Source organism: Petaurus breviceps, unplaced genomic scaffold (assembly GCF_028583685.1).
Source record: "Petaurus breviceps papuanus isolate PSGF00001 unplaced genomic scaffold, PetGlider_PUasm1.0 186, whole genome shotgun sequence".
NCBI lineage: Eukaryota > Metazoa > Chordata > Mammalia > Diprotodontia > Petauridae > Petaurus > Petaurus breviceps.
Genome location: NW_027185798.1, coordinates 945,541 through 965,441, shown reverse-complemented (window position 1 = coordinate 965,441; position 19,901 = coordinate 945,541). Strand labels below are relative to the sequence as shown.

Here is a 19,901-nt window from a genome sequence, read left to right as displayed (position 1 = left end):
GTGTGTGTGTGTGTGTGTGTGTGTGTGTGTGTGTGTGTGTGTGTGTGTGTGAGACAGATAGACAGACAGTCAGAAAGAGACAGAGACAGAGGCACTTCAGCCTAAGTTGCTTACACAGAACAGGTGGGCAGAACTGATTAGGAATGGGATCTCCAGCACTGTAGCAGGGGCCTATATCATGGAATGGCTCTCTGGCTGAGTAGGGATCCCACATGTGAGCTTTTCCCATTGTGACAGCATGAATCTCCTTCTGGCACTTTTTGCTGTGTTCAGAATGTTTTTGGCTATAATAAATATCCTGGGAGAGTTGTTTGGCATTTCTCTTATGTGTAACATCCTGTTTTGCTCCTTGTGTCTGTGTGAGCTCTGCGTTCCAGCTTGCCCAGTGGCCCAGAAGCAGCTGCCCTGCTTTGGCCTTGGGGGAGGGAGGAGCATGCTTTCTTAGCAAACCCCAGCAAGAAGCTCATGTCTCTTTCAGCACTGTAAGGGCAGCTAAGCTAGAGGCTGGACCACTATTAGTTAGGTATGTTACAATGGGGAGTCCCTTCAGGTGTGTTTGAACTGGATGTCCAAGCCAATGTCCCTTCCAACCTTAAAATTCTGTGATTCTGCCTTCCAGCTTGGTACTCTGTCCCTCCATCCCCGACCCAGCCTAAAAGATTATAAAAGTTCAGATTTTTTTTTTTTAGGTTTTGGCACCTTTTAGTGAATTCATGATTGTTCTCTTTTCTCACAGGTGTAAGACATAAAGAATGTCTTAGTCAGACAACGGTTCTTTAAGAGGATGGACCCTGATGAAATGAAGGAAGGGTTTGTCTTAATCTGGTCCTTCGGAATAATTAGGATGTTCTCCCAACTGCATTAAATATTGGCCTCCCCACTTTAACCAAGTTTCTCTAGACTCAGTCCCAGATTTAAAGTATTTTTAAAAATCATTCTCAAATAACACTTCATAGATCTGTGACAAATCTGGCTTGTATCTCATTTCTACCCAGGCTTAAAGTCCAGAGAAATCTCCAAAGATAGCCCAAGTCTGATTTTCCATTAAGGTTCTTACCTCTATCCCAATCTGAATAATCACAGATAAGGTATTGAAATTCCTATGTGGCTACTTTGTTTCTCTTGGTATATGGGACGCCTGGCCTAGCAAGATGAATTCACACATCTCTTCCCAAGGGAATCCTGAGGTGGCCTGGTCTAGGCTCTTCCCATAGGACCCAGAATATCCAGAAGCCATTATCGAAGGAGAACAACCCTTCATTCCCCTGCCCTCTCCTCCATACCCCAGTACTACAGCATGTTTGCCTCGTGGTAGCCGCCACTGACTCCAGCAAATCCCTGGTGTGTTGCCGGGCTATCCTGGAGCCTCCTTATAGGGACAGACTTGCCTCAGTATGGGGTGGGAGGTTGTGGCACTGCTTGCCGCATAATGTCTGCTAACTGTTCTTATGGAGTATAATCTCTAGGAAGCAACTATGGGCCCAGCCATCTTCCGCTGCTCTGGCAACATGACTGTCCTGTCTGGCTCCTCCTGGAGACGGCCCCCACCCACGCGCATTCCATGAGAAAGAACAGGGAACCTGGTTGTAAGATGTCACAGCTCAGACAGGAATTGCTTTTCCTCATTGTCTTCATGGGGTGCACTTATATCTTATCTGGATTTTATGCTCCATCTCCCCCCACCCAAAAGAAAGGAGCTGAAGACTTGCCTCGATTATAGGGGCTCGAATGAAGCTATGGCTCCAAGATGGTGCTTGCTGCACCTTTTGAACTGGGGCCTTATGGGAAGATACAGAACAGCAAGGTCTCTACGCCACTGGGGAATGTAGAACCTGGTGTGGATGGGAAAGAACAATGGTTACGACCATTACCAGAATACCTTTGGCCTGGCCGATGGCCTCGCCATATTGTCACACTCTGTGAACTTTGTGACTCTTGTAGATCAGAATGTTATCTCTTCAGAGGACATCATGATCTTTCTTTGGAGCACCCGAGCAATGTCCCAGAGGTCCTCTACAGATTGTGAAGTCATGGGCTGTATTACAAGGCAGTCAAAGTTGCCGGCTCTCTCCATCCTTCCTAACAGTTGCCCCAAACCCAGAAGAGGCTACAGAGAGACCCGTGCTCTGCCATGGCAGTTTGGACGTGGATGCCATCATAAGCAATATTAATATGAACCATCATGTCCTTAGGGGCAACGACATTGAGCAGCAATGCATTCAGACCAACTTGACCTTGACAGAGCCCTTTTCCTGGCCTTTGAAAGAGGGGACTCCATTTACATTCTCCTGGACTAGGATCCAGCTTTGAAGTCCCTGCAGGGTCACATCTAGACCACTCCTTCAGCTGTAAACATTTCCTTATTTGTGGGGATGGGGTCCGCCAGGAGAGAGCTCAAATGCAGGGAAGACAAACAAGTAAGATCAGCACAGTGAAGCTGACCTGGTGAGCTCTGACCTTGGGATTCAGACCATTCACTCCCTGGCCTGCTGTATCCTACCCCGTGGGTGTGGGCAGGTGGGTAACAGGTGGAAAGATCAAAGACTTAGCAGGGATTCAGGAGTAACTCATGGTGCCTGCCCTCCTATTAGGGGGAGCCTTCTCCTATCCTACTGGTCACGCTCTGATGGGGGGTCCATTTCTTCTTTGCAGGAATGTGGCTGCGTTCTGCAGACTCTCAGGCCTGGTCTTCTGGCTATGGTCCCTGTAATCTCATTGGCACCTGAGGCACTCCTGTGTCAGTCAGGGGCCCATTGGCCATAATAGTACTCTTTTCATTGTACAGTTATCCGGCAGAGCAAGAACAATACAGCCATGAAGAGAATTGTCCAGCGGGGTTCAGGGATGGAGAAATAGGCAATGCGTGTCTCTTCGCGAGCCACTCTGAGTTCCCTAGGGACAGAGGCGATGCCAAGCAGCTTGGAGCAGTGGTGTGGGGTGCTAAATATGTGCGGTCCACCAGATGGCGCTCAACGTTTGAGTGATGCCCCTGGATTTCAGATTGGACAGGTGCCTGTTCAGCCTTTCCCTAGTCCCCTGAGTTCTGTGTTTGAAGCCCAGGGGAAAAGACCGTTTCCCCAAATAATTCCCAACTCTTTAAGCTCATGTGCCCTCACCCCCTGGGTGTCCCAGGATTACTTTTCTTCTCAGCCTAACTCCAAAGAACTCACTCTCTTGGCATATCAGCTAAAATGCATAGAATATAAGAAAATCACAAGCAAATGGTAATCAATCAGTAAACATTTATTCAGTATCTACTGTGCGGCAGACATTGTTTAAGTGTTGGGGATACAAGAAGAGGCCCAAGAGAGCCCCTGCCCTTCACTACAGAATGGGCCAAGCGTGCTATGGCTAGCCAAGTTGGAGGTTCCAAACCCGAAGCTCCATCCTTTCCCCCAGCATTCAGCTCCTTTATTTTTAAATTGTTATTCATGTCTTTTGCTTTGACATCATCTTCTTTTCCTAATGTGTTTCTCCCCTCACCTCTCCCAGAGGTCATCCATTAGAACAAAGGAGAATAAGGGGGGAAACAAGCCAGCTAACATTTTTATAGCACCTTCAGTGATCCAGGTGCCTTACAAATAGTGTCTGATTTTCTCCTTTCAATAAACCTGGGAGCTAGGTGCTATTGTCCCCAGTTTAGAGTTGAGGAAACAGAGCTCGTTTCCAGCTTTTTGCAAAGTTAGAAATAAATTGCAAGTCACTTATTGCTATGAATCTTTTGGTGTGTACAGTCTTTTCTTTTGTGCAATTGCTGGATCAAAGGACACAAACACTTTAGTTGCCTGATTCCCAGTTGTATTCCAGAAGTGGCTGACCAATGAGCAGTTCCACTGACAATGTGTGAGTGTGTCTCCAATATTTAATTTTTCCATCTTTTGCCAACTTTATGGAGATCCTACTTTGATAAGAAAAATACACTTTCCAAGACATCTTCATGATAATAATTAGACAGTTAGTCTTTACTGTTTGGGAAAATACATAACTGAAGAGCTCCCCTTTGGAGAGAACTCTGGCTCACACATATTGGGAGTCAGTGTCCAGAGAGAAGGTTTCCACCTTGTTAGAGAGATTCTCATGAAGGATTTATGGAAGGACATTGACAAGAATTATAGAGGATGAAGAGAAATTGATGGGCCATAATCTTTGTCAGGGAGGGAATAACCACATTAGATTACAAATTCAAGTTAGAAATAATTTTTAGAAAATGTTTTTAAAAGCTATATATAATATATATTTTAAAAGCTACATAACATTCTTTTCCTTGCTTCAGTATAAGAAGCAACTATATTGGTCAATATTTTGGGGTAATTTATTTAAAATTCACTTTTACAATTAAAATTCTATTTTTAACTCACAAATAGATGCTAGGAGTCTTTTTAAAAAAACCATGTGATTCTTGTCTGTCAGGAATAACTAAGCTATGACTGGATCCGAGAATTGTCTTTACCAGTAATGTCTATCCCAAGGAACAAATATTCCCTGCAAAAGGATTAATTAGGTCAATTAAGCTGAGGCTTGCATCTGAGCTGAATCACTGGGCTTAAGGGAACTGTAGAAGGTCAGAAGGAAGGACACTCGTTGGCAGGAGATGGGGTGGAGCTAACACTGGCTGGAAGGAAGGGATGGAGTTGGGTCCCCCGAGGCAGCAGGGATGTGGGGAATTGCTGGAGCCTGGGTAAAAGGATGAATTCTGGCAGTCCACAAAGTCAGGGAGAGTTGAAAGCTGGTGTTGGCAGGTGAGGGGGGGGGGGGGGGCATATTTCTAGTTGATCCAAAGGACAATGACTGTGATGAGAGAGGAAGCCATGAATATCAAGTAGACACAAAACAGCAGAGTATCAAGAACAACGCTGAATTTCACCCAAATGTCAACTTTCTGCTCATGTTCCAGCTGTGCCCATGTGGAGTAGGGGTCCCCCTTCAGCCAAGCCTTAGCCAGGCTTGCCTTCACCCCTGGCTCCTTCAGACCTGTAGGGAAGATGAAAACTTAGCCTAACATTGGAATGGACATTGTAGTTGGGAAGGGCCATCACTGGGAATGGGAAAGTGGAGAGATTTGGAGTTTAGAACAAGAGAGACAAGGCTGGTGCTAATGGCACTTACCAGGCAGGTGGATGGGGTTGGGGTCAGGACCTCCATTTTCCTTTAGGGACCTCTTGGAGTAGGCTGTTGCTCTGAGATAGTACAGCAGCAGTGAATGGAGCCACTGGGGCATGGGTGGCGGCTGCGTAGTAACCAGATTCAGAAGGTAGGTAAGGAAGATAGCCTCCAGCAGACTGACCACCATCAGGGACAGGCACAGAGCAAAGTACACACCTGAGGGGTCATTTTGGGGGGGGGGGGAGGTGTCTCAGAGAGGAAGGACCGGAGTGACCTCCAACCTCCTCTTGTGGCCCCTTTCCCCAACCCCAACTCTAATCCTGTAATAATTCTCTTTCCCAGGTCCTTTGCCCCCCAGACCCTCTCATTTCCCTCCTCCCCCAGTGGAGGCAGCCATACTAATGAGTGGGGTACCACTGGGTGGCAATAAATCATTCATCATGAGCAGGAAGACAGTATATCCCAGCAGCAGGGTCATCTTGAAAGGGGCCCGGTTGTCACTCTCAATTGGCAGGAAGAAGCTTAGGGCATCGATTGCTATCAGAAATCCACTGGGCACCAGAAGATTTATGACATAGAGTCTGGGCCGTCGCTGGATGGCCACCTGGAGGAGAGGGAGAAGGAGGAAATGGGGAATTGAGAGGAAGCTGCTCTTAATATGATTATTCCACAGATTACCCTCCTCTTGGATCAGAACCCAATGAAAATATTGCCCCAAATTGAGTGGGACACAACATATAGTCAGTCTCCAGAAGCTGCCTCCATGTGCCCAAGGGATTCGGGTGATGCACAGTGGGCCTGGGGAGGGGATGGTTTGGCGCCCTAGGGTAGAGCAGCGTTGAGATGCCTTTGATGGCAGGGGAAGCCATCTGACCGAGGGGCTGGGTAGACTATAAGCCCCTTGAAGGCAAGGAATGTTTCATTCCTTTCTTTGTATCCTCAGTGCTTAGCACAGTGCTAGGCACACAGTGGTTTTTAAATAAATACTTGTGGATGGATTGATCCAAGAGGGGTGGGTTTGATGAAGATGTCTGGCAAGTGTGGGATTGGGTGTTTGTGAGGTCGCAAAATCACATAGTCCAGGCTTACATAGAACATGATCTGGTCATAGAGGCTGGATCCCACTGCCAACTTTGGGTTTGCTTTGTGGATGCCCAGGAGTTCCCACTCCCCTTGGGTCTGGATGAGATGGCGTGAAATGTCTGATATTTCCCACACTTCCTTGTCCATGCCCAACAACATGTCATTCACTGCAGAGGAGAGCCAATGCATTCAGTTTCTCACATTATCACTTCTCTCAAGGCTAGCTTCTCCCTTCTTTTCTCTCCTCAAGCAGGAAACTGGACAAATCCTTCATCTTCTTTGCTTTCTCTCTATCCAACCTCCTCCACCCACCCACCCACTCAATCTACTCAACTTTTGTCTGGGGTTTTGTTCTTGAAACTTTTTGTTTTGTTTTCTTTTGTTTTTGCTTATTGGAGGGGGGAAGGTAGGGCAATTGGGGTTAAGTGACTTGCCCAAGGTCACACAGCTAGTTTTTGTGTTAAGTGTCTGAGGCTGGATTTGAACTCAGGTCCTTCTGATTCCAGGGCTGGTGCTCTATTCACTGTACCGCCTAGCCACCCCATTGGAATTTTTTAAAATTAAATTTTGTTGTTGTTTTTTTCAATTAACTAACTTGGTGGTTAGTTAACTACTTTCTCTACCCCCCTCTCATAAATGTACAAAGAAAACAAGAAAAACAACCTGTATAATAAATATGGATAGCGTAGCTAAAGAAATTCCCACATTGGCCATGTCCCAAATACTGGGTCTCAATCTGAAGCTGGAGACTTTTCAGTCAAGAAGAGGGTAACATTTGTCATTGAATCTATCCAAAATATCCTTGTTGTCTGTCAGTCCCCATTTAGGTGCTCTCCTCTGATAAGAATATAAAATCTTTGGGGCAAGTACTGTCTTTTCTCTTATATTCATATCCTTAGCACCGAGCAAAGTGCTTGGCAAACAGGCTTAATGATTGCTCATTCATTCACTCATTCACTCACTCATTCATTCATTTCCTCTCAATTCTTCCACTGGTTGCCTTGATTCAGATGGCCACTCCAACTCTAGCTCACCTGTGTACAGGAAGGAGCTGAAGGTCAGAGTGCAGTTTTGCTGGTCGAAGGGGAAGTAGAAGATGTCCAGGTTACAGATGCTGGTCACCTTCATCGGTTTCTTATACTTGATGTGACCTTTACTATTCACATATGCAACAAGATCTGTTGGAGTTCGATCAATGTCCATGCTGTAAGAACAAAGCAGTCAATGGAGTTTTCTTCTTTGATTCCTCTGATGCCAACTAATCCCACTCCCCTGGTCCCCATCTCTGCCAGTGACTCTCCATCTCCCCAACACTCAACTATTCTAGGCTAGATTTGGTGGTAGTGAGCTCACCATAAGTTACCCTCATGTGTGTGGAGTCTCATCATGCCCCAATATGTTGCTTTTTCCCTACCCTTGTATAAGATGCTTTGCCTGGGGATAGTTTCCTTCTTGTTTTCCCTAGCTCTGGTACTCACAACTCTACAATGAAGATGTCTGGAAGCCAGAGCTTTTCAGCTGCCACAGTGAGGTCAGTGATTCCTCCACAATCCTCTGGGTTCCAGCTGATGAATGGGTTGTCCCAGAACTAGACCCCCAGGCAATGGAGAAACAGTCATTGAGGAGTGCCTGGAGCCCAGGGTTAGTCTGGGAAAGTCCTTTCCTCTTTACGCTTACAATTAGAATCACAGAGTTTTAAGGGAAGGACAGGACCTTAGAAATCCTCGGCTCCTGCTAGTCCAACTGGACCTTAGGAACCGTCTAGTCTAACTCCCACAGGCTTAAAGAGAAAGAACGTGAGCCTGAGAAAGGTTAAGTGATCTGCCCAAGGGCACACCTTGAATTATTGTCAGAGTTGGGACTAGAAACCCAGGCTGCTGACTCCTAGCTCAGTATGCTTTCCACCAAGCCTCTGCTCCCTTCCCTGCACTCACTTCTATTCCTGATGATTCCCCCTTTCTCTAATGTGACCTTATCCGCCTTCCATTGATCCCTCAGTGGTTTTTATCATAGAGAGCCTCAATGGATTATATATTACACATGAGCCTCATCTTAGCACGAAGCTCCAGAGCTGAGAGAGTATTCCCACTTTGGGGGTTTCTGCCATTTCGATGATCCTGCCCTTCCTCTGAGGTTTCCGTCACTGCCTTTCTAGCTGCCCGGAAGCCATCTGAGCAGACTAATTTTCAGGGCACTAATAACTAGAGAAAATGGGATTTGATTAGAAAAAGAGAAAGAAATTGAGAAGAGAAATGGCCATGGGAAGAGAGGGGAATCTTACCAACTCAAGCCAGATGAATGATGTAAGGAGCTGAATCTGTGCATTCTGACAAGAGAGATTCCCATCCGGGATTGTTAAGTCAGTAAGCAACTCTAGCCATCCTTCCCTGTGCCCATCCCGGCTTATCTTTGGGATAATTCTGATTTTCAGTGATTAACCAGGAAAAAATGTGGCTGACCGTGGGGTATGGGTGACCAGTGGAGGATTTTTGACATGTTCAAATAGAGGAAAATTTCATTTGCTATAGAAATGTTGCCTTAGTTTATCTCTTCCCTAAGTTTCAGAAAATCCCTCCAATAGAGTGGGACCTACTAGGTCAATGCTCAATGTTGGATCAGACTAATTTTGGATGAGGGGGCAAGAGAGAAGTCAGGTTTGGGTGCTGTGTTCTGGACCGTGGCCAAATTAAAGGGCTCAGTACTTACCACCTCCAGGATGGCAGATAAGGTGAAGGAGATGTTGACCCTGGTGGGGTCACTGATGTTGATAACTGGTCGGAAGGCCTTTCTGTCAAACACCGACTGAAAAGCAGTTTGGTTTAGTCCTTGTACATCAAACCCTGAGCAGTTGATGGTGAAAGTGTTGCTGCTTTGTGTGAAGGAAGGAGAACCTGTAAGATAAAGGATGTTGCTGTTTACATGAGAGGGATGCCAGCACTTGGGCTCCTCCCATTCAAGCCCATGAACCCTCATCACTAGAGATTCAGGGCTCGGAAATCTTGTTAGACTATGGGAACAGGCGCCTGGAGAGGCAGATGGAAGACAAGAGAGACACACCATTGTCTGTGCCTTGGACTATAAAGGTGTTAGAATGCTATCTTGATGCTGGCCATTTGATGAAGTAGATGTGTTAGGAAGCCAGGATGTGGGCATCTGCAACGAGCTGAGTGTTCCAAAAGATGGAAGGTCAGTGTTGGGTTTGTGTGTGGCTGTGTGGAACAGAGGTGAGCGTGTTAGCATGAGTGGAAGGGTGGTGGTAGGTGCCACCCTTAAGAACATTCCTCAACTCCTGGAGACAATGGGGAGTGGGAGCAGAGGTGCCAATCGCTTGGAGGAATAGGAGCATTCCAGGGCGCTGACGGTGACTCTTGAGAGATGGTAAGATAATTAAATAGTAGTTCTCAGTTTCCAGTCACTTCTGTCCTGGAAAAAAGAATGTCCATAGAGATGCAAATGAACCCAGAGCCAGAACATCTCGGTGTCTTTGTATGGGTACATGACCCCTTCCTACCAGGATCAAGGAATGTGGCATTGGCTGGTAGGCAAATGGCGGAAGGTGCTGTGGTCTGTGCTCAGACCTTACTTCCCCTGTATGTAAAACTCAGCTACATGCAAAGTCAGCCTGAAGCAGTGACAGCCCCTGAACTCTGCCTTTCCTTCCTTCCTTCCCTTCTCCCCAGCCTCCCTCTATTGTTATATTCTGCCCTGAGCCTTCCCTCCAAGTCAAAGAGAAGCCTGCCTTGGTTCCCAAGTCCCCTCTATCCTGGAAAGGAAAGCCATGTGGAGCGGTCACGTCGTGGAAGGACGTGAGATGTGTGGGAGGCTAAGTAACAGGCCTAGTTCAGTTCCCCAAGAATTTGTCAATGCTTCTTGTTCCATTCACCCTTGATTTCTCACACTCTTCAGCCTTAGGATCTGGGGAGAGTTGCAGCTTTCCTGTCAGCATCCCTAATGCTAACCTCTCTCCTGACCTCTGGTCTTGCATCTCCAACTGCCTTTTGAATCTTTCCAGTTGGATAGGCAATCTCAGACATAGCCAGTCTTAATCAGAGCTTGTCAACGCTGCCCCACCCCACCCCAAGCTCACTCCTCTTCTAAACATCCCACTACTGTCTTGGTCTATTTTTCCAATCATCTAGGCTAATAATTGTGGTGTTTTCCTAGATGCCTCTCTCACACTCACTCCATCTATCCAATCTGTCACCACATTTTGTCATTTTCCCTTAGCAACATATTTCATTAATGCCTGGTTCAGGTCTTACCACCTCTTTCAAAACCCCCCTAACTGGTCTCCCTCCCTCCAATCTCTCTCTACTCCCATGCTTCCTCCATTCAGTGATCTCCTAAAGCATGAGTCTGACCATGGCACCGCCCCACTCAGTAACCCCCAACAGCTCCCTATGATTACTAGGATCCAACGGAATGCTGGTTGACTTTTAAAGCTCAATGCAGCCTTTCCAGACTTCTTCCACTTCATCCCCCCCACTCTGTGATCCAGCAGCACAGGCCTTCTTCTGTCCCTCTCCCTACTCTGCCTCTTCTTTCTCCAGCTGACCTCTAGCTCTGGAATGATTGCTTTGCTCACCTCTGCCCCTGGCCTTCCCTGACTTCCTCTAAGAGTAAGCTCAGATGCCACCTTCTTCGGGAAGCCTTTCCTGGCCTCTCCCATTGCTGGCACCTTCCCCCTGAGACCACCTCCTAGGGATGCTTCTACATTCATTGTGATGTGTAGGCTGTCTCCCCCTTTAGACTGGGAGCTCCTTGAGGGCAGGGACTGTCTTTTGCCTTCCTTTGAATCCCTTTGTATCCCACACAATGTCTGGCATATAACAGGTTCTCACCAACCTGACCCTTAGCATTAGGCTGTAAGGGCTTCTGGGACTTTAGGGTTATTGTAAGTTGGCTGCTGTGGGAATAGAGACTATACCTGGAGAAAACTCTAGGTGTGTGTAGACAAAAGGACGCAGCGGTGAGGAGTTTCCCCGGAAAGAAAGTGAAGTGAGTCAGTGTGGATGTGGGCAAGAGACCGGCGAGGACAGAGGGTAATTATAAGAGGAGTAGCTCTGGGTCTTACATGATCGCACATATACAGATTGCTTACCCTCTTAGGGAGGAGGGAGAAAATTTGGAGCTCAAAATTTTATTAAAAAATTAATATAAAGAAAAGAAAACCAGCTCACCCTTATATAGCATTGGAAAGTGGGCAAAGTACTTTACAAATATCATCTCATCTGATCCTCATCACAGCCCTGGCTGGTGGGGGCTTTTATCAGCCACATTTTACAGATGGGGAAACTGAGGCACACTACAGTGACTTGATCAGGGTCTCACAGTCAGTAAGTGTCTGAGGTGGGCTTTGAACTCATGTCTTCCTGTCTCTCCGGTCAGTGCTGTATCCATAGCCACCTCATCCAAGAGGTTTTTCCTGACCTTCCCCTTCATTAGATTATGTGGCTGCCCCTAGCCCTGGGCTCTGTGGGATGGGAAGCAAGAAGGCCTAGAGAAAAGAATAGGCTGAAGGCCTGAGTCGCAACCCTTCCTGAACTTATTACTTCTGTGACCATGAGGGCATGGAGGTATGGGAAGGATGCACACTGTACTGCCAAGGGCAGGGATCTGGGTTTGAATCTCACTTCCAGCCCTTGCTTGTGGTATGAACTTAGGCAGGTATCTGATCCTCTCTTCACCTAAGTTTCTCTGTCTGTAAAATACAGGGGGCAGGCTGGGGGCCTCAGAGGTCCTTTCTGCCTCTGGATCTCTGATTCCAAAGCCCATCCAGCCTTTGCTTAAGGTCTCTGCTCAGAAGGAGCCCACTACTGATTAAGACCAAGCCTCAGACTCCTCGTTGATAAAATGGACATGATCATATTTTTACTCCCTCCCTCCCACCCAGGGTGATTGTAAGGAAAGTGCTTGAAAATTCTTAAAGCCTCAGAGAAGTCCCTGTCATCATTACCATTCCAGGTTTTCTGCTTTTTACAGGAGGGAAGTTGAGGCCCAGCATTCCATTCAGAACATCACTGTGGAAAAAATGTCATGCCAGCTCTAAGTGGGCTCCTTGGCCTGGGGGCTGAGGGAGTTTCTCCCTGGCTGCTCCTCCTGGCTATAACAGCAAGAGCACTGGCACTTGACTCAGAGGATCTGGGTGCAAATCCTGCTTTTGATGATCACCATCCGTGTGACTTTGAGCAAGTACTTGGTCTCCTAGAACCTGTAAAATGTGAGGTCCCTTTCAGCTCTGGAGCTAAGGTTTTCGGATCCTGTGGCCTCAGCTTCCTTGGCTGTAAAATGAGGGGCCTGGACTGGAGGTCCTTTCATCTCTAAATCTATCATCCTAGGTCATACACTTGACCCCAGCTTACCTTGAAGCCAAAGGCTGAGAATGAGACCCAGGAGCCATCCCTCCTGGTGAGGCCAGCCTCCTTCCATCTTTGGTGACTTGGCTTATCTGGGGATTCAGCTGGAGCTCAAGAAGCCTGGGGCTTAAAGGAACAGAGGCCACACCTTGAGTTCCAGCTTTGAATATTGCCGGTTTCAGGTGACCACTCCCTGGTGAATGGTCTTGGTGGCCGGAGAAGGCCATGGAAAGAAGGTCCACCCTTGTCCCCAGCTTGGACTATAGCTCTGGCTCTGCTCCAAGATGGAGGGCAGTTTGTGCCAACACTGGGCCAGCTAGGCCTCTGTCCGGCAGCCCTGACTGATCACTGGACCAAGGAACAAGTCTAATTTACCGTAACCCTGAACCACTGTTCTTGCGGGGATAAAGCAAGGAATGCAAAGGAAGGACTGTCCAAAGTTCCCCTGGCAGAGTCCCATGGTCCCGAGGCAAGCCACTGCATGGATTGATTTGACTCTAGTCACATACAGATATATTGATAGGAATCATTGCAGGACATTACTTCTGTTGCTTGATAGGATTTTTAGCATACAGAAATGGTGTCAAGTATTTAAATCTCTTTGTGCCCTTCTGCAGGCTTGCAATATTTCTCCTGCTGTCCCCAGTCTCTCATGGTGGCTCAGAAATCATGATCCCCCAGTGCTTTGAGGACACAAGGACCTGGTTCACTTGGGCCAGGTCCCATGAATTCCTCAGGGTCTGCCCAATGCTGGCTTTTTGTCTCCTTTGTTATAATGGGTGTCCACTTCTTAATTAGGATTTGTTTTTATCCCTTCCCATCCTTGGCCAAGAAAGCAGAAGCAAAGTAAAATTGAGCAACTGTTTTCTCTTGGTGCTGGCCCTCACCATTCCATCCCCCTGAGCAGTGGCCCCTTCCTCTCTCCCACTTCTCTTTCCTCTAAGACAGCCTTAAAAAGCCCCATCCTTCCTCGACTTTCCAGCCTGACCTCTGCTCATTCTGAGCTTTTGAGTGGCTGATACCATCCTTATGCAGCTGGGGGCGAAGTAGAGCGGTATGTCTAGAGTCTTGGAAGACCTGAGTTCAAATCCTATGCTTATAGGCAATGCCATGGACATGTCCATCCTGTGTGACATGGCCTGGTACACATCTTCATAGAATCGTGGAATTTTAGCTTTGAAAGGCACTTTAGTGGCCAGCCCCCAAAGGGCTCCCCAGCTGACCTCTGCTCCTTATTGCCTTTGTCTCCCACGTGATGGCTGTCGCAGCAGCCTTCCCATCAGCCTCTCTGCCTAAAGGATCTCCGTCTTCCAGTCCCTCTCTTGCACAGCTGCCAGAGTGATTTTCCATAAGTTCAAAACTAGCCATGTCCATTAAAACCTCACCACTTGGGTGGTTTCCTCTGGACTCTGGAATCACACAGCCTTTACTTTGCCCCCCACCCATCATATCTTTCGTGACTCATTGGATATTACTCCTTTAGCCGCACTCTTCAGTCTAGTCATAGCAGCCTTTCTTCTGTGCATCACAAATGGCATTTCCTCTCCTGCCTACTCCTCTGCCCTGGCCAGCCCTCAGTGCCCAAAATGCACCCCTCCTTCACCTCTGCCTCTTTGTCTTTGATCAGTCATGTCGTGACCCCGTTGGGGGATTTCTTGGCAAAGATACTGGAATAGTTTGCTATTTCCTTCTCCAGTTCAATTTACAGGTAAGGAAACTGAGGCAAACAGGGTGACTGGCCCAGAGTCACACAGCTGGTAAATGTCTGAGGCTGGATTTGAACTCAGGGAGATGAGTCTTCCTGACTCCAGGCCCTGGGGATCTGTCCACTGTACCACCCAGCTGCTTAGCATATAGTCATATAAATGCTTTTTGAATGACTGATTGTTATGGATTGAACTAAAGGTTCCTTGCCATTCTGGTTACTCTGCAACTTATCAATGAGTATTACAGCTTACTATTAAATTGTAGTACCCAGAATTGAACACAGTAGTCTATATGTGGTCTGACTGGGATAGGCTACCGCAGGACTAGCACAGGCAGCTAGGTGGTACAATGCGGGACCTGGAGTCAGCAGGACCTGAGTTCAGATCTGGCCTCAGACATGTCCTAGCCATGTGACCCTGGGCAAGTCACTTCACCCTATTTGCCTCAGTTCCTTCATCTGTAAAATGGGCTGGAGAAGGAAATGGCAAACCAGTCCAGTGTCTTTGCCAAGACAACCCCAAATGGGGTCACAGAGAGTCAGACAGGACTGAACAACAATGACAACACATTCTGACTCCTGAGCTCTGCCTCTCCAGGCAGCCCCAAATCCCATTAGCATCTTCTGGTTGCCATATCATCCTGCTGATTCATGCTGGGCTTGCAAGTCTGCTGAAATTGCCCAGATCTTGTTTCTGGCAAAATGTCGTGGAGCTATCTATGCCTTCCCATCTTGTATGTGTGAATTGAGCTTTTGAACCCAAATATAAGGCTTGAGATGCATAGCTGTTGAATTAAATCTTCTTAGAGTTGGCAGAATATTCTTGCCTGTCGAGAGCCTTTCAGATTCCAACCAGAGGCCTCCTGGAGCCAGCTTGAACCAGCTCTCAATGGCCAATGGTTGGATTTGCAGTATGAATATTACATAAACAGGCAAAAGCTACCAAGCCAGGCTTGATTTATTTTTGCTACTGTTGGTGCTAGATTTAAGAAAGCAATTAATACAATGTTAATAATGCAGATTAAACTTAAAAACTCATGTGTGTACATTTTTTGAGAATTAGTTGTTAAACATTTACCAGCACACCTCTGATTCAAAGTGTTATCCAGCATACTAATGATTCGTCTCAGCTTTGAACCATCTGTAAATTTGATGAGAGAGAGAGATGAGGAAGGAGGAGAGGAGGATGAGGGGGGAGAGAGAGAGAGAGAGAGACAGAGAGAGAGAAGGAGAAGGAGAGGAAGAAAAAGAAGGGGAGGAGGGGAGAGAGGGAAGGGGGGGGAAAGACAGACAGAAGGAGATACAGAGAGACAGACAGATCATGAGACTCACGTGAGATAACTCCAGCAGATGTCCAGACAGTTGAAGTCCCCTGACCATTACTATTAATATCATGATTCAGTGCCAGACTTGTGATCCATTTCCTAAACCAATGTCCTCTTCCTAGTCAGGTGGTCTATACCATGTCAAAATTGCACCACTGGCCTTGTCTAAACCCCCCCCCGCCTCTCTGGTTCCTAGATTTTCTCCCTTCTGAATATCCAATGCTCTACCACACTGCCCTTTCCCCTTCCTGTAATTAGGGGACAGGATTTTACTTAAGCCAGCAATTGGCCACCATCCTTCACAGTGCAATGGTGTTTGAGCATCATGCTTTCTTGCTGTGAAAGCGAGCTTACATTGGTGTTTAGCAAGATGGTTTAGGGAACAGCATCTGTGGAACATGGTTGAGATCCCAGATTTTTCAGAGCATTGGAGGCTCCATGTCCATAGAGGCTGGTCATAGAATCATGTGTTTTGTTTAAATTCCCTTTGTTTATTTTTTGGTGGGGAGGGAGAAAGTGAAGATCACAGACCACGGCTCAAACAAAGCATGTCCATCCCACTTCCCCATCTCCTCCAAACACTTGGAGACGCCTCCCTGAAGTTTCTCTGAAGTCTTCCCTTTTCTGAAATACATATTCCTTGTTCACATCCAAGTTTTTCTCCTCTGGATGTGTTTAATCACTGTCTCTTCTAAGACGTGTCACCTAAAGTGGAATAGAATGCTGATCTAATGTGGATGTGGTCTGATCAAAGCAGGCAGTCCTTCTTCCAGCCCTCAGTCCCTTTCCTGACCCTACCCTGCCTCAATAAACATGTTATTCCCAGAAAACTATTATTAGCTATTATTCCCCCTAAAATGCTATCCAAAAGAGCATTGCCATTCTACACTCCTCTCCCCCACCCCAAAAGGCACAGGCATTGTAATGGGGGATGTCCAAAGAGCCTGGCTGCCTCCATTAAATTATAGAGTGGTGATGGGAGCCCATCAGGAAGTCCCTGATCAATTAATTCCCTTTCCCTTGGCCTAGTTGATAAAGTCATGGAATGTGGGGGTGTGACCTCTGGCAGGAGGGGAGAAAGCCAGAGAGGAATTCAAGAGAGCCTCTGCCCTGGCAGCTGGGGTGAGATGTGAAGGCCTGGGTAGCTTAGCTGAATGGCCTGCTCAGCCAAGCCGCTATACAGGGGAAGTAGCGTGAGGACCCCGGAGGCAGAGGGGCCATCATGGTCCTGCTGTGCCTGAGGTGTGAATGACATGGGCCATGTGTGCTGCTCACTCTGCTTTTCCCACTGATACTGAAAGGCATCGTAGGAGAGCACACCCTAGGTTTATGGAGCAACATTTTGTTCCTATGCTGTTATCTCTGTACATGCCTTTGCTTTGAGCTAATTATATCTATTAGGAGCTGGGTGGTACAGCTGGGCCCGGACCTAGGAAGACTCATTTTCTGGAGTTCAAACCTGGCCTTAGACACTTACTAGCTGTGTGACCCTGGAAAAGTCACCCTTTTGCCTCAGTTTCCTCATCTGTCAAATGAGCTGGAGAAGGAAATGGCGAACCACTCCAGAACCATTTCCAGCCAAGAAAATCCCACATGGGGTCAGGAAGAGTCAGACATGACCAAAACGACTGAACAACAATAGCAAAAGTGTATCGATTGACTGACATGGGAGTGGGGCAGGGGGAGGTCCCCAGGATTAAGGACCTAGAGTTCCTTATGCCCAGGTTCTGTGGAGAAGCAACATATGTGTGCGTGAGGAGGCAGTAGTACCCAGGAGGGGAGCGGGGGAGGGACCCGCAGTGCCACAGTCAGCAGAAGAGACGTGCCAAGTCCAGATAGCGGAGGCTTCCTTCCAGCAACAAAATCCAACACTTGGGGCAGGTTTAATTATTTCTAAAATGTCTAAGTACACAGACGTGTTCTTGTTTAGGACATGCCTTTATTCACTAGATTTGAGCAAACTAGCTGTTTCAGATGGAAGAGAAAAGACCATGGGGTTGTTGTTAGTTTTTTTCCCCTAACATATCTTTTGTTTCCCAGGAATCTCCTACTGTCAGTGATGGAAAGTGCCAGCAGAGGAGACTCTCGGAGACTCAGGGGAAGCATCCTAACCAAAGGGAAGTCCCCAGTCTGGGGTCCTTGACCCTTGACAGGTACAGGAGCCTTTTTGTGATGGCCTGCCTGAGTATGCTAGCTCCAAATCCACTGACATGCAATAAAAAGGGCTTATCTCCTCCTGCTGGGGAGGGACTTTCTAGCTGCTACACCCCAGTAAATGGCAATGGAGACAGCAATAATTGAACTTGAAAAAGCTGGCAAACAAAAGTTCACCAGGCATCAGGAGAGCAGGAGATGATAAGAGCTAGCATTTATATTTATAGAAGATGCACTCATCAGAGACAATTGCCCAGCAGACAGCCACTTGATAACATAGAGAGAGGCCATCTCTCTTCCAGGATTGAAGTTGGCCTGCCAGTGAATGGTCCCTGTCCATGTGCACTTTGGCGTTCTCTCTCTCTCATGTTCCCTGGACCCATGTGGGCACCTCTCTGCATGTTCCCTGCTCAGGCGTTCCTGATATTAATGTTTCCTAAATCAGGTGTGTTCTCTGCACATGTTCCCCACCTCATTCATGGTGTGATAACTTGGAGAGTGCATGCCTCATGGTGAACGGGGGAATCGTGCTTTTAGTCACTTTATTCACTATGCTATTGGAGTTTTTACTAAATTTAAGTGAAAATTTTCATTAAAAATGAAAAGTTGTTTGAACAAACATCCTCTGGATGACTGGCACCAGTGGGAGGAGCCTCCTGAGCTGTATCTTTGCATCTCTCCAGAGTGCCTGGAATGAGGAATAGAAAGCTTCCTTTTTAATGGGACCAACATGTGGGAGGTTATTCCAGGCTCTACGTAACAAAAAACACATATAATGATCTATTTTAAAAATTCAACTGTTTGCCTTTAAAAAAACTCTCTTCCTATGAAATCATGCAGAAAATGAATAATCAGAAGAAAGACTGCTGCAGTGGGAAAGGCATGGGATTAAGAGCCAAAAGTCCTGGATCCAATTTGGACTCTACCTTTTACTGGCTTATGACTTTGGGTAAGTCATTTCCTCTCTCTGGGCCTGGGCTTACTTGTTTGTATAATGAAGGGGAAGGATTAGATGATCCCTGACATTCCATGATTATAGTTACAGAGCAGATTAAGCAACAGACAAGAGGAGAGTAACTTCAGAAAGGTCACGTCTAAAATTAACTGAAAAGTGGTGTACTCTTGTAATGCTTGATAGGGACTGAAAGTGCGAACCAAACAGCTGTCATCCCAAGGAAAGTCTGGGCAACAATCTGAGAAATAAAAAAAAAAAGATTCTCATTATCCTGGGACAGGGGACATTTTGCCATAATAAGTGGGCAAGACCCCAAGAGGTCTCAAGAGTCTCAGCTCATCAGAATGCCCATCCCTAGCATTCTGCTTCTGAGAAATAGTCTGAGGGGCCGGTGCTCTCTGCAAAATGATTTATTAGGACAGCTCAGTGATGGATGGCACCCCTGGGCAGGATTCTCAAGGGATACAGAGGCTAGGTCTGGATAGAAGGGGCAGAGGAAGCTGGAGGAGGGTAGCAGCAAGGAGGAAACTAACTGCGTAGGGCTGGGCTGAAGCTGATTGGTAGGATCGACTCAGGGTGAGCCGAGGCACAGACAGGATGGGAAAATGGGAGGATTTTTTGTTCACCATCGGCAGAAGTTGGGGGGGGGGTGTCACCATACTTCTAGGAGCTCCAGAGAACAATGACTGTGGTGAGAGAGGAGCTCATGAACAGCAGATAAACCCAGAAGAGCAGCGAGTCCAGAATAAGGCAGAATGGCCCCCACAAGTTAACCACCGGCTGCCCCTGGGCCTGCTCTTCCAAGGGTGCCCTTGTTGATGCTGGGTCTCCATTTAGCCTGGCCTCGCTAGAGCCAGGTACCCATGCCGTCATGCCCACTGGTTCCATCAGCCCTAGAGACAGAACACAAGATTTTCAGTGTGTGTGTGTGTGTGTGACTTCCACAGATGGGAACTCACTACCATCTGAGGAAATCAGTTACAATTTTGGACAGATCTATTGCTTGGGTATCTTTTTTATATCAAGCTGAAATCTGCAAATCCCAACCATTCTACTTCTTCCTTCTAGGGTCAAACAGAACAATTCTGTTCCATCTTCTATGTGACCAGCCATCAAAAATTTGAGATGGTTGTCTTGTCCCCACTAAATGAGAGATAGCATGATGCAGAGGACAGAGTACTGGACTCTGGGTTCAAATCCCACTTCTGACAATAATTTCT

At 47.0% G+C, this 19,901-nt stretch overlaps 2 protein-coding genes and 1 long non-coding RNA gene across 3 annotated transcripts in view; 1 reads left to right on the top strand and 2 right to left on the bottom strand.

Moving 5' to 3' along the window:
• The window catches only part of LOC138162286 (uncharacterized), a 41,865-nt gene extending 37,504 nt beyond the window's left edge, over positions 1-4,361 (top strand). Inside the window, exon 3 of the long non-coding RNA XR_011168584.1 lies at positions 737-4,361. This is a non-coding gene — a long non-coding RNA (uncharacterized lncRNA). The remainder of the gene's footprint in view (positions 1-736) is intronic.
• Positions 4,362-4,765: 404 nt separating this feature from the next.
• Positions 4,766-12,997, bottom strand: LOC138162285 (5-hydroxytryptamine receptor 3C-like). Its single transcript, XM_069089316.1, has 9 exons — positions 12,549-12,997; positions 8,893-9,077; positions 8,468-8,512; positions 7,665-7,774; positions 7,221-7,390; positions 6,193-6,353; positions 5,503-5,707; positions 5,107-5,319; positions 4,766-4,971 (listed from the first exon to the last, which is right to left on the bottom strand). The coding sequence occupies exons 1-9, from the start codon at positions 12,613-12,615 to the stop codon at positions 4,766-4,768; spliced, it is 1,362 nt and encodes a 453-aa protein (XP_068945417.1). The 5' UTR covers positions 12,616-12,997.
• Positions 12,998-19,078: 6,081 nt separating this feature from the next.
• The window catches only part of LOC138162021 (5-hydroxytryptamine receptor 3C-like), a 36,490-nt gene continuing 35,667 nt past the window's right edge, over positions 19,079-19,901 (bottom strand). The window contains exon 8 of the mRNA XM_069089137.1: positions 19,079-19,581. Within this exon, the coding sequence (XP_068945238.1) occupies positions 19,345-19,581 (237 nt within the window). The 3' untranslated portion in view covers positions 19,079-19,344. The remainder of the gene's footprint in view (positions 19,582-19,901) is intronic.